The following is an 18183-nucleotide window of genomic DNA, read 5'->3' as shown; positions in this document are numbered from 1 at the left end:
TTTACATTGGCAGGAGGAGCGCGACAAGCATGACTTGCCTGGAGTACAGTGCATACATCACATGACAGCTGGGACAAAACACACAAAATTATGTTATGTATTAGCTAAGTGAGTTTATTTGTCATGTATGGATTCAATGCCTCAAATAAAAGCGGAATTGTTTCTCAGTTAAAACACTTTTTTTTTTGCAATATCGGGGCATGGAGGACGTTGAGTTGAGAGATTATTTTGACGAGAGCAAAAGAAACTGAGGCACCGGGGCAAAACATTTTTCCAAGAATTTAATATATAACAAAACACATGTTGCACATTACAACACCAAAGGAATGCCTCTGTTCTTGTAGACACATGTTCGTGTCCCCAGTCTTTTTTGATCACACCATGAAATATTTTCAGTGTAAAAACATTCATGTGCAACCAATCACTCAATGTGCTCTTTGTCAGCGTATCAAAATAATATGTCGCTTCCTACAACAGACAGTGAGTAAACTGTATAACTCAATGTTTATGACACATAAAGTGTCATTTCTGGGTGTCAAGCTTTGGCCCCACACACACACACACACCACACACACTCACACACACACACACACACACACACACACACACACACACCAAAGTAATGCAATTATGTTTTTTTTGCTTGGCTGTTACACACCACAACTGCTGCTTACATGAAAGTAGTGAAGCTATTCATTCATGTTATTTAGTCATAAAACCTTTTGCCGTCTGTGGCCTGTGTGCTGATTTAGGAGGATTTATACCACATGAACATGTGTATCCTTTCCACTATTAGCACTGTAACATATTTAAAATGTAAAGTGTAGCAACAGTATAGTATATTATGCAATTCTGTAGGTTTCAGAAGACACAGGATCTATCTCCTCTTTAAGATCAGTAGTCCCAGTTGACGCCTCCAGACAATGTTTGGAAATATAAAAAAAAGACAACTGCAAAGTAAATCATTTGCCATGTGGATGATGTTAATCATTTGTAAGCACAACACCTCGGCTTTCTTTAAAGGAACAGTTTGAATGTATGCTTATTTGCTTTCTTGTAGAGAGTTACGGTATGAGAAGGTTGATACAGTGCCACTCTCATGTCTGTACGCTAAATAGGAAACTGAAGCCAACATGTGATTATCTTATCTTAGCTTGGCACAAAGACTGGAAGACAACAAAAAGTCACTGCGTCCAGCCAGGAAATAATTACACATAATCCACCCAAAAAACGGATTTGTACGGATTAAACATATACATATAAAGTGTTCATTCGTGAGTTTTGGAGGTGCTGCAAAGCAGATTTCCCCCCCTGTTTCCAGTTCTTATACTAAGCTAAGCTTATCAGCAGCTACTCGTATCTTCTTATCTTTAGTGTACAGACATGAGAGTCGTATCTAACTCTGAGCAAAATTATTATTATGCAACACAGAAAACACACTTTTTAGATAATTTACCAACCTTACAAGAAAGACTAAAGATGTATTTAAATTATTTGTCTGAAGGGTTCAACTGATGTGACATGAGGTCATGGTTTACAATGAGACAGCAGGACTAAAACACTGAGCCAGTCAGTGGCTCGACTAAAATGATGAAGCAGCATTGTATGACGTGGAGCACTGAGCAGACATCAGTGTGTGAAGACTATGATTTACAACATGAAAGAGGCAAAACAGTTCATATGTACAGGATATAAATACAAATTGATTTAAAAAAGATTAACAATATTTCATTGCACACCATACACACAAACACGCACACACATACAGCACAGTCCTACAATACACAGTCCCACATACATAGTAATACACAACACAATGATTTTACACATTTACAGCTACTGTTTTGACTTTACATATGAATGACAATATTCACTTGAGTTCAGTATCAGCTGATAATAAAATAATAAAACTGCTTTCTAAGTGCTTTTAAATTTGTCCATCAACGTTGTATTAGTCAAGCATGTTTCTGTACAAAGAATGCTGTGTGTGGGCAGATTCTGATTAGAAAAAAATCAGTTGTAACATATGTTTATATGTTTATATTGCATTATAGCCATTCAGATATAGAAACAGTGTTCAAACAATGCTATTTTAAGTTTGGCATGTTTCAGATCTGTGGCGGGTTTTCTACAGCTACGGCAGAGTACTCAGTCTCAGACATGTTGGAAGCCTCGATGAGGCGTGCCAAGCCCGTTCTCGTGGAGTATTTAAAGATGAAGGCCTTCATGAGGTCATAGCGGTAGTTTCTGTTGATGAAGTTGTAGAGAATGGGGTTGAAACAGCAGTGGAGCAAGGACAGGCACTGGGTGAGGTGTAAGGCCACGTAGATCACATTCTCCAGGCCACAGGTCAGAGGCACCAGGCCCAGCTGAGACAGAGCATCAACTAGGAGGACGCCGTGGTAGGGCCCCCAGCAGCCCAGAAACACTACAATGTATGCCAGGATCACCCTGCGGCTCACACGACGCTCCTGCTCCACTGTGGAAGACGGTGAAGAAGAAGAGGAGCGGGTGAATGCTCTGGCTAGCAGTGCGTAAAACACTGCAATGACGGGGAAGGGGAGAACAAAGCCCAGCAGGATGAAGCTCAGCTGCACGCCCACCATCCACTCCCTGGGGTTTTCCTCTGGGTACACAGGCCTGCACAGCATGGTGTCCCCATGTGTTGACTTCACGGTACGCAGGAAGTAGGTGTCTGGCAGGGAGGCAACCAGAGCCAGAAGCCACACCCCTACGCACGCTGCGCGGCGGACTAGCTTCCTGCGCGCTCCTCCCTCGTTGTCTCCATGCTTCTTCACGCTCAGGTAGCGGTCCACGCTCATGCAGGCCAGGAAGAAAATGCTGCCGAAGAGGTTGACGGAGAACAGCAGGTGCGTGAGTTTACACGCCACCTCACCGAAGGGCCAGTGGCCATGCAGAGCCAGTGAGCTCACCCACACGGGCAGGGTGGCACACACACACAGGTCTGCGACTGCCAGGTGTGCGATGTACATGTGTGTTTCATGGCGAGGGGTGGAGTCTCTTTGTGCACGGATGTTCACCCAGAGGACCAGAGCGTTAGCAGCCACACCGACGATGAAGATAAAAGTGTAGAGGACACACATGGAGTAGAGCAGAGCGTTGCGGTTGAAAGCCGTGGCACACACCATTGTATTCACACTGGATATGTTGCTAAAGGCATCTGAGAAGTTGAGGTCCCCCAACGACTCCCACAGGTCTTCCAGCTCACTGGTGCTTAGACTCATTTTTCAGCACTGGGAAAGGACCACAGACCACTGGGAGGTAACACACACCACCTCTGACTGGGATAGATCCTGTAAAAACAAAACATCAACTCGTCATTTCTTGCAGCACATATTTATCTGGATAAAATTCTACATGCTACCTTCTGGTATCATATTTAAGAAGCAATACTCAGTTCATAAAGCAATGGCTTATTTTACCCATGTGGACTTAAACTCCATGAGCTAATAAAACATAAAGCATCTTGTGGTATGCCACCAGATCCTGAAGAATCTTAATGTGGTTAACTTGTTAAAACACTGCTTTCATGAGTTAATAGAAGCTCTCTGTTGCCGTGTCACAAACGTAGGAGTTCTGTGATTGATGTGCCGTCAGGGGGCAGTACAATAAATGTTTACATTAGCTCCACTAGCACAGAGTGCAGATTAGAAATAAGGAAGTGGGATCGAGAAATCCAAACAGGGTGTACTTCCGGAGCGTTTTGGGCATTCCAAGATAAAGCGTTGGTTAGGGTGGGAAACCTGATGCCATTTTAAACAATGTTTTCTTTTAACATGCTTGTTATATACAAAAGAAAAACATGTTTCTCATCTGCTCTTGAAGGAGAGGGCGAGAGAGTAACTGTCACCACCCAGATGATCAAAGAAAAGGCTGATCATAACCTCAAATACGTCATTTTACAACATCTGAATCTTATAACATAGGAACACATGCATACCATTTCAAATACAGGGTGCATTAATGTTATCATTAAGGTGACTGAAGCAATATGCAAGATCACAGAGATGGTGGTCTGGAGCCACTTGGCATGCCTATAATCTGGCATCTGATGCTTATGAGTCTAAATTGCCACTGAAACTCTGTGCAGCTCCCCTAACTGACAGCCTGCCACAGTGTGAAAGATCAGAGGTGATAGGTAATAGATCACAAACAGAACACGAGTGGCTTAACCCCACAGTTGCCCCTGAGTCTGACTAACTTGTACGCCCACAGAGTGAATTGTGTGCAGAGATCAGCGGGACGCTTGACGGCTGCAAAATGGTCCGATCAAGGTTAAAACGAGGGTCACCGACCAACGGGTGTCACAGCACGCTGGAAAGCAGTGAAATATAACCCCGTCAGACATCTGTCTGTGAAGGAGACTTGTGCTGTACACAGGATAATTGGCAAAACGTCACATAGGATGGTGAAAGAAAAAGTGAAAATAAGGATAAACAAGGACATCTGGATCATATTAAGATGTGCAGCTGTCTAGTGTGTGTTATGTCTGGCTTTGTTATCTGTTATCAGTTTACTTTTGTATTTCCATATACTTCTACTTCATCACATTTCAGTGGCAAATATTGTTCTTTTTGATTCACAACATTTATTTGACAGCTACAGTTACTGGTTACTTTGCAGGTTCGCATGTCTGGTTATACATACAAAACATGTGATAAAGTACTTCAAATAAGCTCCACCAGCTGCACAATCAAAATGCTGTTCACATGATATTGAGCTAGACTGCGAATTTTTTCAACTTTTATATGAGTTTTGCATCGATGCAGATATTTAATTTAACAGTTAAACAGTTAACTGCAATATGATATTCTAACATGGTCCAATGAATAATTTTACTTAGAATATATCTGATAGATACTTCTGTACTCATTTTGAATGCATGCCTTAGATATTATTATTATATATAGCAGTTATAAGAAATGTCAGAAACCTGACATTTCATTTTACTTTCAATTAGTTTAAGACACTGGAGAGTGCTAATCATTGTAGTAGCCCTCACAATGGTCTCTGTCTAATTCCCGTATATTATATGGAAAATACCTGGAGGTGCCAGGTAGCGCCACAGGCTTCAAGCTAATTAACCTCTTAACACCCACACCATCAGATAACAGACGGAACATGTAGCCCATCTCTCTCTCTCTCTCTCTCTCTCTCTCTCTCTCTCTCTCTCTCTCTCTCTCTCTCTCTCTCTCTCTCTCTCTCTCTCTCTCTCTCTCTCTCTCTCTCTCTCTCTTTCCTGTCTCCCTCTCTGTTTCTCTTCTTTTCATCTCGGGAGCATCCAGTTACAAATGAGCTGAAAACCGGCTTTTGTTACTCAATACACAGAAAATAAAAGCGATCGAAGGCGATTTTCATGCTAATTCTGCCGACAAGAATAGTGCAGGTGCAGCGTGTTTGTCAGAGGTTTCTCCAGTCAGTCTCTATCTACAGGCTTTAGTTTGGGATACAAATATCTGCCTTTTAAAACAGGGTGTCAGGTTTCCGCGTAGATTACCAGTAAAAGTGTTGCCTTGCGCGTCATTACGCACACGTAGGGGAAACACATACAATGTCATTGTTGTCATTGTTTAATTGTATCAGCCTGGAAACTCACTTCTCTTATCAGTCAGTTGGGTATACAGTAGCCTCACTCCGTGCTTGAACGGGGAGGCAAATAAACAGCGTAGAGCCACGCTGAGAAGATGGAGAAATACACAACATAGAACTTTTCTGATTCAGTAACAGCACTCACCATACTATTTTATCCCGGTGTGGTATCTGTAATAACTTAACAAAGTTGTAAGGGAGCAAGGAGGGAGCTGCAACTATATTCCATTGTGCAATCATGTATTGAATAATGGCAATAATAAATCCTATATTGTCATATATGCATATACGCACTGATTATCTCCCTGTACACTCTCCAAAGCCACACGAGCTCATATAAACAGCTTACCTGTTTTTGATTCCTGATCCCTCGCTGAAATATCTTCTTTTAAACAACGGGTTTGTTTGTTGCTGAAGGATAACTTCAACTCCACTACGACAAACTTGTGTGCGCTACCCTCCGCCTCCTTGAATGAATCTGAGCATGTTCCTTGTTCTGCACTTGCTTGATACTCAGAAGAGCTACGCCTCCGAGGCTGGTCCAAACTGCTATGCGCGTATTGACATGGCATCGCCCGGGGCGTTCAATGCACAGCAAGCAGCCCGACGAGTTTCGGCCAAGAAAGAAAAAATGAACACGTGGAATTTCCTCCTTATGATTCTTCATATCTACTACATATTACAACATTTTCACATTGCTGAACTTTATATGTTTTTACTACGTCATCTAAATCTGGATATGGCATGCAGGTCTATACATGTCTATAATATGGCATGCACTGGACTGCAAGTACAAGAAATGATCGCCTATATATATTATTTTATTTTATTATCAAGGTATCATTCAAAGCGTGTAATGTATGAACATTTTAGGAAAGTGACGTTAGAAATATGCAATAATATTGAGTAGGCTATAACCAAGAAGACTTTAAGAAAAAATACATACAAATTCCAAAACGTTTTAAATGGTGTTTAAATGCCGCACAAATGTGAACTTTTGAAAATATTTTTTGTTATGATTCACTGGCTGCTATATATAGACCAATAAATAAAAATGAATAATAGAAAATCTTATTTAGCATTAAACTACATGATGGCACACGTTTTGTAATCTGGCATGCAGATTAAATGATGATACATAATAATACATTCATACAACATTAAACTATATATGGCATGCATTGCATAAACATAATGCACAATACACATTAACCACATTCAACTATATTACAAGGGCACTTCCTTGTGCCCTGCCCCAGAGACCTAAATATGAGACCAGAGCTGCAGACAGTCAGTAAACCACATCTACTGTTTTCTGCTTCCACCCAAAACCAACAAACGGGTTAAACCCAACACCCAGTCTCACAGAGATAACTGAAAACACCCTCTAAATAACGGACAATACCAAAAACCATATTCATGATTTAGCCTAGATATTTAATCTAATGGTCGTTTCTGTTACTTAGAATAAGTTTTCACCAAATTAAGGTTCAACAGATAAGGTTGTTTTGTATTAATAATTAAATGCTTCTCATGAAACTATGAACAACCTCAGCTGCAGACTCCTTGTTGTTTCATTGTCGTTTGAGCCTCATTCAGTCTCATTGCAGGCACATCCTCTGGAAGCAGCACACAGCATTGAGGGAGGCTCATGTGTTTACTGAAAGCCGTTGAAAGCTCACCTGCAACTCTGGTGGCCTCAAAGCTTCTCCCACCAGGGCAATTAACCCCAAGTTCAATACAAAGACAGAGTCACACAAAAAAAAGGAGCAAACTGTGGAATTTATAAAAGTACATTAATTTAGTTTGAAATGGCAAATCATGATAATAAACTACAATAGAGCTCATAAGTGAAAGTCATTCTTTTGATGTCAGGTCCAGTGATTGAAGTATTGACTTTACCACATACAATATGTCCAGCATGTTTTCTTAGGAAAAAGATATTGTTGACTCGTACAGGTCATCGCACTGAAGTTTATTATGACTATATGCCTTGTATTCAGTGCAGAAATGCAGCCAGCAGGGCTACTCTGACCTCATTAAAGAGCAGTGTAGTGAAGTCAGTTTCAATGAGGCTTTAAAGAGAGCTCCCACTACGCACGCATACCCATTGTCCTCCATATCAGGAGCATCAGGGGGGATTTGTAAGCTGTTCTGATAAGCATCCGTAGCCCTGTAGACTGCTGCCAACCTCTGTTCTGCAGTTCTCATTCACATGGAGGCTGGACTGGTAACAGCAGGGGCATGTGTGTGTGTGTGTGTGTGTGTGCATGTGTGTGTGTGTGTGTGTGTGTGTGTGTGTGTGTGTGTGTGTGTGTGTGTGTGTGTGTGTGTGTGTGTTGTTTGAGAAAAGGCCATCCGGCTTCCATATACCTTCTGTTATAAAAAAGTTATTTGTAAGAATCTAATTAGAATTGGATGAAACAGGATTACTTCAGAAGCATTTTGAGTCATGCAGTAGCTCTGCATCAAACATGAATATACAACAACAATGAAACACCAAATACGGTATAATACATAGAGAAACATTTAATTAGGTGAAGGGAAATCAAATTAAAAAGTTCCACAGTCTGCACTTCAAACACTTTCACACTTGAATCCGTGCAATTATTTTACTAGATATTATATGTCACATTTATTTATGAATAATTCCTATTTATTTATATATATCTTATTGGTCAAATGACTGCATGCATGTGAAAAATGTTGCTCAGAGTGACAAACCCTCAGAGAATTTGTGTAAGCGTCTCTGTTTTGGAGGGGGGGTTTTCAGTAGCAGGAGGCAGCTGTTTTCAGTTTTATAAAAAGCTCTGATAAACCCACTGTAAGGTACTGGCCAAACACCAAGCGACAGACAGACAAAGTTAGCGCATGGCTAAAGAGCCAGATATATCCCTCAGATATTGGTGGAGACCAGACAGAGCTAAAAGAGTTACATCCATAAATGTTACTCCGTGTTTGTTGGATGTGGCGGCAACTGTTCTCTAACAAGTTCTCCCCATCAACTTAACAAGGTGAAAGGTCAATATTGAGTTGAAATCTTTTGGCCAAAATCGATTAATGCAGGTTTGATAATTGTAATTCTTAAATCTTCTACTGATACTTCTGTCCATGTCATATACAAAGCTACAATTCTGCTGCGTGTTCATGCTCAAAACATCATCCAGAGTTTTATTTGTCCACTGTTCAAACACAGTATGGCTCCTTTGGACAAGACCAAGTTCATGATACTATTTTTCACACATAGGATAAACAGAACGATCAAGAGATAAGGAGATGGAAAATGGTCCGCGACTGCAAGAGGGAAACAGGGTGGCGATGACGTAAAAGAATGAGGAGGGGGGATGGGGCTTTGGGAGAAAAGTTGAGAAAAATAGAGAAAGAAAGATAAAGAGAGTTATTCCTAATGACTGCCATTTCTATTGTAGTCTAGCCCTGCGTCACGGTGGGGGGGTCTGACAGACACAATCTATTTTCGTGCAAATCTCCATTCAGAGGGTCCCTCTCAACCTGATTCTCAATCACATCTTTATCATCAACAGTCACCCTCCCTCCCGCTCTGAGGCTCCCTCTTGCATTTTCTACTCCCTCACATTCCTTCTTATCCCCTGCTCTTCTAACCTCACTTACCTTTCCCTTAATCACTTATTCATTTACAATTATCTTTCAGGAGGATAAGGGCCTGTGTGTGTGAAGCTGAAAGCAGTGGTCACTTGTGAAGGAGTGTGTGAACATGTAGAAGCAATGGAGCTTTTAACAATTCAAAGGACAAAAGATTGGCAGCTATTTGTTCAGTTGGGTTTTGTCTTGGGTTTTCAAGCCAGTGTTTTGTCAATGCTGGTGTTCTGTGAGCTTGTGATGAGGTGATCTTTTGTGTCTCTCAGGGATATGTTCATGCAGGTGCGTGTTTGGCTGAAAGAGCGCGTCCCTGTTGGGGAATGTAGCAACCAAGGCATTCCTCACATTGACAGAGCATCTCTCACACCAGCCCCTCGAATGTCAGTGAAACCTGAGAACTGCTCAAATGTCAAACATTCGGGAAGAAAAGTGGGAATATACTAAGAGGCTTTGTGTTAAACAGGAATGTGGAATCAATTATTTCTTAAACTATAGATTGTTTTGTCCACGTGGTGACAGCCGAAGCAAGATGTACCATGTCATCTTTTAAATTGATATGGTGACCTGTGGGGAACATCCAGATTCCACAGAGCAACATTAGCATTCATTTGAAGTTGGGTTTCTGACCATCTGGCGAAAGTTAGTCAAATATTTACTCTCCTTTTAGATGCGCATTGTTTGCTCTATACCAACTTCTGAAGAAAACATCCAACTATTTAGCAGCTAAATGCTGCACTATGGTCATCAGTTAGTTGCTAATTGTGAAAAGAATCGCTGCCTTGTAGAGCTCTCCCTTTACTCGATTCTTTTCTCTTTCTATTTCTCTGACCTCACTGAATCTGTCAGCGAATTCATGCATGGCTGTTGACCATGACTGGCTGTGGCACCATACAGCCCATTGACTTTGTCTATCATCTCTGCACACAGCAGTAACTCAAACAGTGCATGTTCTGCTTTCCCCAAGCCTTACAGGTGTCTATTCACCCCCACCCCTTCTGCTCAAAAATACACACCATGTTCATTCATATGAGCCGGGTCACCGGGATCATGCAGAAAATGGGTAAAAGCTGCAGAAAAGTCTTGCTCCAGGGGACAGTGAGTGTCCACTATGGATTAGTGAATGACATAATCTGTCCACGGGCTGCACGAGAGTGTGTCCGTCTCATTGTGTGCCCTGAGGGCTGTAGCTCTAATCTAGTAATCCTATCCTGACAATCCTGATGTATGCTTCACAAGACGGTGCCTTTCCATGCCGCTGACATGGAGTTCACAGATAAGGTGGCTAACTTTCACCTCTATTGTCCTGTCACGCTATATGAAAAATGAACCATCAGCACTGCTGGAATGTGCTGGTGTTTTTGAGAAGCCTTCAGCAATACCTTCTCTGGCTACAATACCTTTAGGTGTTGCCAGGGAAGCCGATGGCTTTGCATGAAAGCCTCAGTGTTGACGCACTGTCAATGGGATCAAGTTCATGGTTTAACTTGTGTTTGAAACTTTGCATCAATAGTAAACGGTCAGATTTAACATAGACAAAGTGACGTTCCATTTGCAAACATAAATGTCAAGTTTTATAAGAGCGTGAGCACTGACGGAAAACCAAACACTGCGGGCTTTATTGGATATAAACATAACTACACAGCACTCAAACAGGATGATGGAATAAACAACATATATAAACATGCTAACAGAATGAAGCCTGTCTCGTTTGAATGGAAAAAGATCTAAATGGCGATAGCTGTAAATATCATGTCCTTTAAAAATGACCCTGCGGCACAAAATGATCAAAATCACCAGAGCAACATGTGATGGAAAATGACCTCAAGCCATTTTTCTCTGTCCCAGGTGGTTTCCATTCATGGTCTCGACACCAATCGCATAAACAATAGCACGGCACTGCAGGGGGATTACGGCCAGGATGTGGCAACCCAGACAGCATCTGGAGTTGAGTCCTGTGCGCCTAGAGCTCCAAGTGAGGGGCACTAGCGCTCCCGTTCATCTAGTCTTTCCTTATAGTCTCATCTGTAACCCTGAGCTCCAGCTACATCTATTACTCACAGAGAAAAACATATGAGGCCTTTTGTAATCTTTCATTGTTCATATCGACGTGTGGGAGAAATATCCAAGGGAGATGCATGAAACAAAAGCCAGAAAGGAGATTGAACCAGAGATAGAAAACAAATAGGAGTCAACGACAGGATGTACTGTGTTCCCCGTGTGTCAGTTTCTCCCATCCCTCTGCAGGCTGTGGTGGAGATAGCAAAGATCTGCTTCTCATTACAATATAGGAAAGGATTTAGAGAGGAGCATAATGGCTGACTGCAGTCTTAACCCTGTCACTCTGATTCCCCAAACCACCAAGAGCCTTCCCCGAAACCTCCCAGACACACTCAAACCTCGGCTCGTAAATAGAAAACAGCTTTGCTGCTTCGCGTTAGCTTCCCAGTACCAGGCACTCCATACATCAGAGCCTGAATGGAGGCCAATAGCGTCATGTCAATCCATTCATCAAAACCATGATGGCAGGCCTCCCGTGTAAGTGTTTCAAAGTTGCACATTGCAGGCTTGCCTGGACCCTATCACTGCCAGGCAAGCTGAGTGAAGTGTCAGGAGCATGATTTGTGAAAGTGTTTGCTTATATGTGGTAAAATACAGTCAGTTCCCCCAGAGAACTACGCCTCCAGTGAACGTTCAAATCCTTAATGAGCAAAAGATGTGTGAAAAGTCCCATTGTGGTAAAAGTTTCCTGTGCATTTTCACACTGGTGAGAGGATAAGACTAACACAAAAGAAGGATGGAGATGAGGATGAAAAGAGCAAGGCATGAAAGACACATCCTGCAGGATTTCATGAAAAGAGGAAGAGGCAGTGATTGTTATTATTTTTTCACCCGTGTTTTTCTGTCCTTTTTTGGACCTTGTATGAAGAGCTGTTTGGCTCTATTTGTAGTCTTGTTCCTCCACAGCTGTTTTAGTTCACCCTTTTTTTTAATCTTTTTATCTAACCAGCTGTGCGGTTTGTGATCACAAACATAGGACCGTGAGATATTTATATGTGATGCACACACACACATTTTAAGAAGAGGAGTTTAAACCTTGAATTTATGAGAAAATAAAGATTACTGAAACCTTTTCTAGTGTCTCAGGTACTCCCTGAAGTAAAACTATTTAAAATATGTTTGAGAACTCGAAATGTATAGAAGTGTTTTATTGGATTATTAATCTCGGAATCTTTCCCTCTAACAAGGAATCTGGGAATGTATCTATGTACTGCAAGAATAACTTGATTTAGGTGGCTACTGTGATTGGTGTGGTTCGGGGGATGATTGTGCTCAGATGTCAGAGTGAATTCCTCAGTTTCATAATGATGGGGAACATACAATGGACACTCTGTGGTACGAAGGTAAAGGGGGCAGTTAGAGCTTCAGTTAAAGCATAAAGGGAAACGATAGTGTAGTTCTTCATTACAAACCTTTCCTGCTGCCACTCTTAATATAACTGCCTTGAACTGTGCCTCAGTTTCCTTATGTATATGCACACATGGACTCACTCTCTCACACTCTCTCACACACACTCCCACAGGAAAAATTCAACAAGCTTTGGTTTGTGTTAAGGTATAATTGATTGGATTTTAATGTAGCCTCTGAAAGAATGAGCTGATGATTGGTAAAAATAATTTCCCTGCACTACCATCTCTCTCTCTCTTGGTCACAGTGTTTAATAGCTGGCTGGTTGTTAACCCTATGACATCTGGTGCAAACACAAGGACCCTTTTACAACGTAATCAAACCACCCTAAAGTAAACTTAGAACAATCAATCACATCTGGCTGACCATCAGTTTTAAGCAACCATGTCTTTATGAATATACATATTTACATTTTTTTACAACCCTTGATAGAAATGGTTTGACATTTTGTGAAAAAGACTTAGATGAGAAGATCAACATTTAGACATGAGAGGACCAATAACACTCTGTCTGTGCAATAAAGATTAATTAGATTTTGTTAGAGCAGGATAGTTGTTTCCAGTCTTTGCGCTAAGATAAGCTTACAGACATGAGTGCAGTATCGATCTTCTCATCTAAAGGGGATTTTCTTCTTGGACCAACAGTGTTCAAAAGTCGATGTTAATAAAAATCTCCAGGTCCAGTCAACCTTCATGCTTCATCTGAAAATGATATTGTTATTTTTTTTATCCAAATGATTGTGTGGATTTGAGCTTTCAGTAAAGCAGGACTTTTCCGGAGACTCTGTTTCGTATCTGGTATAAAACGGTGCCCACTTCCTCCCATTGAACCAGCCAAAAATGGCCTTCCCTGCAGCCAGTGTGGGAGAACTGGGACAGACAATGGGAAGCCGGATGGACACCAGTTCAGTGACTGTGGTATAACCCTTACATACATAAACACTCAATGCCCCCAAACCCTGCAATTCAAACACCAACTTTAAGGTTTTCTGTCTCAGGCTATTATCTATATAGAATGAGCAAACTTCAAATGCTTCAAACCGATAGTAGGATTTGTCCACGTTTCTTTGTGTATTCTGATTATAGAGCTGAAGATAATTAGTGCATAATGATTCACGCATTTCAAACACTTCACACTCAAGACTTTATTTACCACACTGTCATCTATAACTCCCCTCATGTGGGAAGAGAGTGTTTAGCTGAGAAGCCTAGAGTCTTAGCACAATATTAAACAGAAATTCAAAGTCTTATGTGTGTCTCTATAACTCAGGATAGCTAAATTTCTTCTGTTTTGACAGCAAAATAAGGAAATGAACTGAACATGTTCGGCCTGCATAGACAGGTGATTATGAAACTGGACCTGACTGAACACAAACATACACAGCGTGACCTTGGGAAACCTCAGCTGTGAAATGTGCACAACATTGAGTTCCTAAATGTCACAGGCTTTGGTCTGGACATTAGAGTGGAAGGCCATTTCCTTAAGTGTGCCCCCCCCCCCAACCCCATCTCATTTCCTCCATACCCAAACAAAAGCTGCTTCTCTGGGAAAAGTGCTCAGCCACTTATGTTTCTGTGTAGAGCCCAAACCTGCTTGCAAGCAGGCTCTTTGGTCGTCAGTATGTCTGTATACAAGGTACACCACTTCAGCTTCAACCAGACGATTGATTGGTTCAAAATAACCAGTCCAAAACAAAGTGCACACAACTCAGCCCACCCAAACATTTCAGTCAAAACTTCCACAAGAATCAGCAAGAATTAAAGCTTTATTGCTCTCGCAGATCCAAAAAGAGCACCGCTCATCACTACCCTCCAGCTTTGATCTGGCTAAATGGGCATGAGTGGTTTCCCAAGGTGCAGGTTTCACACCGTCAGAGCAAACTTGGTTTAGCAGGTTTAAAATTAACTTCAGCTGGAAACCATTCTCCCCATCAAAGCAGTCAGGAAAGGAGCAGGGCATTTCTCCCAAGAGGACAAGCAGATCTGAAGGGTCAGAATGAGGATACTTTGAGATTGGAAAAAAAAAATGTGCACCAAGAGGGCTATAAAAGGCATTATAAAGACTTTGTAAGTTAGATGGACATTAAACCAAGGCTAAGTTAACTTTGTGAAGAGTTTGAGAAAACTATAGAGTTGATGCTTTGAAAATCAATTATTATCTTGTAGAGCGTGACAATTGTGTTCATAGTATGAACCTCAGGAAGAGACTAAAACAGTTAACTTGGCTCTCAATTGGATGTCATGTTGCAATACGGTGAACAGAAATTTGTCTACAACTGCTTGGTAAACTAACATTTACTGAACACTGTCATTTAAGCTGAGAAAGAAATACAAGCCAGTGGTGAAGCACAGACTAATGTCGTGCTAATGCTCACATGTCACTACATTTCTTGACCCTACTTGTATAGGCAAAACCCAGTACAAGAACCCAGGCCTTCATGATTGAATTACCAAGACAGTATCAAAGTAAACAGAAAGTCAGAATATTTCATTCAGCGTTTATTTATTTGCCATCATGCAATAGGACAGGTTGGACAAGCTAATGCCATCTTTAGACTCCAGCTTTCATCTGGTTGTTGGGTGGTAGTGCCAGGCCCAGGTGGATCCCCACGGTCAGTCCAAACTCCTTGGTGGCATGTTTCTCATGGACCTCAGGCTTCAGCTGATAACCCTTCTCCCTATCAAAGCAGTCCAAGGGAGTGAAGTAAAGTGGTTTCTCTCCCAGGACACCTTGCAATCGTGTACGCCAGCCCTCAAGCATGGTGCCGCGGACCTCAGAGGGAATGTCAGACGGAGCCCAGAAGATCTGAGGAGCCAGAACCTGGAAGCCACAGTAGTGCAGGATGCCATTCTGAGAGAGAAACACATTAGTGTTGAGTCACTTGAAATGTTACAGCGATCACTCTTTTATTGCTTGGTTGATGCAGTACCTGCAGTGGCCACAGTGTGACATTCATGTCTCCATTAATGCCATTTGAACTAAACATGGACTCATGAGACCCAGTTGTGAAGGAGAGCATGGCCTTCTTGTCCTGTGCAGAAAACCAAGAAATTAAAGCATAAACACAAACAGCTTTACCACAGTAATGCAAACCTCTCCATTTGATCTTTTACCTTAAAGATTCCCTGGCTGTAGCGTTTCTCTTGGGAGTAGGCAAAGCCCAGTGTGAGCACCCGGTCGATCCAACCCTTCATGATCGCAGGAACAGTGAACCAGTACATGGGGAACTGAGAAGTAGGCCTTGTAGTTAGTGCAACACAGAGTCAGGGCTTAAACACACGTTAGTCACTCAGTCTCTACCTGAAAGATGATGAGGTCTGCCTCAGTGAGTTTGCGTTGTTCTTCAGTGATGTCAGCACACAGTTTTCCCTCCTCCCATGCGAGATTAGTCTCCTCTGCATAACGGAAGTGATCTGCATTCTTAACTTCTCCTGCAGAGACAAAATGATTATGAAAACCAGAATAAAAAAACGACGCTAAAATTAAAAGAAATTCCAGATAAATATTTTTATACCAGTGATGTCCTCAGCAGTAGCAGTGGCTTTAAACTTCATGACATACAAGTCAGATACTTGAACTGTGCAGCCCTGGGCGGCTAAAACTTCCTCAGCAGCATCTTTGGCTGCAGCATTGAATGACCCTGAGCTCTGGTGTGCATATACAATCAACACTCTCTTTGCTGCTAAACCAAGAAATAGAAAATTACAATTAGCAAATGTCAGAAACTCAGCAAATTAAACATAGTACAAATCTATGAGGCACAACAAGAGACACATACTGTCAAAAACCCTCAGCAAATACAAGAACACAGAGTTAAAAAGGTACCCATTCTGAAGTGATGCCTTGCAAATGATGAACTTGTGGAGTGTCAATGGAAAGAGTAGCTCATGCTTGAACAAAACTGAAGCTGCTGCTTTTATACAACACAACACTCATTTATCACAGGTGCTGTCAATCATCAATCAATGTCATTGTTCAATCAGCTGCCATCTCCCAGGACTCATCAACATATTTACATATACTTATTAGAACTACATTTTTGAATGGAGAGGAACCTTTGCACCACTAAAAGCTAAGAATATTTAGGTTTTTAACCAGTTGCAGATTTAGCCCGTTTCAAACACAGGATAAAGTTAAAAATAATACTCTTGCACATACACTTTCTCATACAAAGCAATGTGTGCTTATCCCATTTTAGCCAGCCCAGAAAGAGACACAGTCAACATTCCCCATGTCTTTGTTTATGTGTCTTTAATACAGTAACCTTGTGGATATTTGAGAACATGTGTGTCTGTCTTTGTCTGTCTGTGTACAAGATGTTTAAAAATTGTGTGCCACTCCTGATGTCTTTGAACCACATGAAGCAGATGTGACTCAGTGATGCTCTCACTCTAGTGTTACTGGTTTGCAGCACTGTTTTTCCTTTACATTACTTTCCTCTAAAAGTAACTGTTGCCTGCGGTCAAACCTACTCACGAATGTTGCCCTGTAAAAAAGAAAAAAAAAGCCCAGCAATGGACATCAAAGGCATGAGACATGAGCTGGCACAAATATGGAACCAAAATAAGCCCTAAATCCCATCGCTCCAGCCACTGTTAGGAGGAGGGGTTAATGAACAACTGCTACATATTAGCACATAGGCGCACACACATGCAAGCACGCAGCATGAGTGAGACATATGGATAGACTTTGGCAGCTATCTTTCTTTCCATTGTCTCTTTTTTTTTCACTGATAGAAAATATACTTGAGTTTTGTGAGTTGATAAGTATTTGTCAAATCAATACAGGCATTGTTAAAATTTAAAATTATGAGGCATTCTGGTGTTTATGAGGCCGACTCTTTTCATCTCTGCGGACTGTTTTTTTACACCATCCCCACTTAGGTTGGTCCTCGATGTGCTTCCTATTGAGCCTCTGGCTGCTTTCCCTCTGTTGTGACGGGAAGGAACCATGCGTTTTGCCGGGAGGTATGTTTTCATGGTTTGTAATGTGTTGAGCTACATAATTCCAGATTTCTTGCTACATTGCATGAAGTATGTTTCACACTTACATGTGTCAAGTATTGGCATGTGTTGCTCAAGTTTTGACAGAACATCTGCTGCACACCTTTAGGAGCTTCTTTAAAACACAACATAAGACAAAACCACAACCATGCAGTGACAGAGTACATATGGGCATTACAAAGGTACATCAAATCAAATCATCAAATCAAATGTATTTATATAGCCCAATATCACAAATTACACATTTGTCTTAGTGGGCTTTACAGACTGTACAGGATACAACACCCTCTGTCCTTCGACCCTCGCACTGCACAAGGAAAAACTCCCTTAAAGAATCCCCCAATTAAAGGGAGGAAAATGGAAGACACCTCAGGGAGAGCAACTGAGGAGGGATCCTCTCCCAGGACGGACAGACGTGCAATAGATGACGTTTGTACAGAATAAACAACAAAGTAAAAATATAACATCTGTGTGACAGAAATGATGA

General features: G+C 41.5%; 2 protein-coding genes across 3 annotated transcripts; both read right to left on the bottom strand.

The window, feature by feature from the left end:
- Window positions 1–266: 266 nt before the first annotated feature.
- On the bottom strand, window positions 267–6154 carry LOC115026496 (atypical chemokine receptor 3-like). Its single transcript, XM_029459343.1, has 2 exons — window positions 5960–6154; window positions 267–3314 (listed from the first exon to the last, which is right to left on the bottom strand). The coding sequence occupies exon 2, from the start codon at window positions 3243–3245 to the stop codon at window positions 2109–2111; it is 1137 nt and encodes a 378-aa protein (XP_029315203.1). The 5' UTR covers window positions 3246–3314; window positions 5960–6154; the 3' UTR covers window positions 267–2108.
- A 9022-nt stretch (window positions 6155–15176) lies between these two features.
- On the bottom strand, window positions 15177–16675 carry LOC115026497 (NAD(P)H dehydrogenase [quinone] 1-like). Of its 2 annotated transcripts, none has more exons than XM_029459344.1 (6): window positions 16519–16675; window positions 16208–16375; window positions 15994–16124; window positions 15807–15920; window positions 15623–15724; window positions 15177–15543 (listed from the first exon to the last, which is right to left on the bottom strand). In XM_029459344.1, the coding sequence occupies exons 1-6, from the start codon at window positions 16520–16522 to the stop codon at window positions 15244–15246; spliced, it is 819 nt and encodes a 272-aa protein (XP_029315204.1). In that variant the 5' UTR covers window positions 16523–16675; the 3' UTR covers window positions 15177–15243. The 2 variants fall into 2 exon arrangements, with proteins under 2 accessions (XP_029315204.1, XP_029315205.1); XM_029459345.1 differs by having other exon boundaries at window positions 15184–15543; window positions 16208–16372; window positions 16519–16611.
- Between the last annotated feature and the right edge of the window lie 1508 nt (window positions 16676–18183).

This window comes from Cottoperca gobio, chromosome 21 (genome assembly GCF_900634415.1).
Source record: "Cottoperca gobio chromosome 21, fCotGob3.1, whole genome shotgun sequence".
Lineage (NCBI taxonomy): Eukaryota > Metazoa > Chordata > Actinopteri > Perciformes > Bovichtidae > Cottoperca > Cottoperca gobio.
The sequence above is the reverse complement of the archived record's forward strand: the minus strand, read 5'-3'. Positions and strand labels throughout refer to the sequence as shown.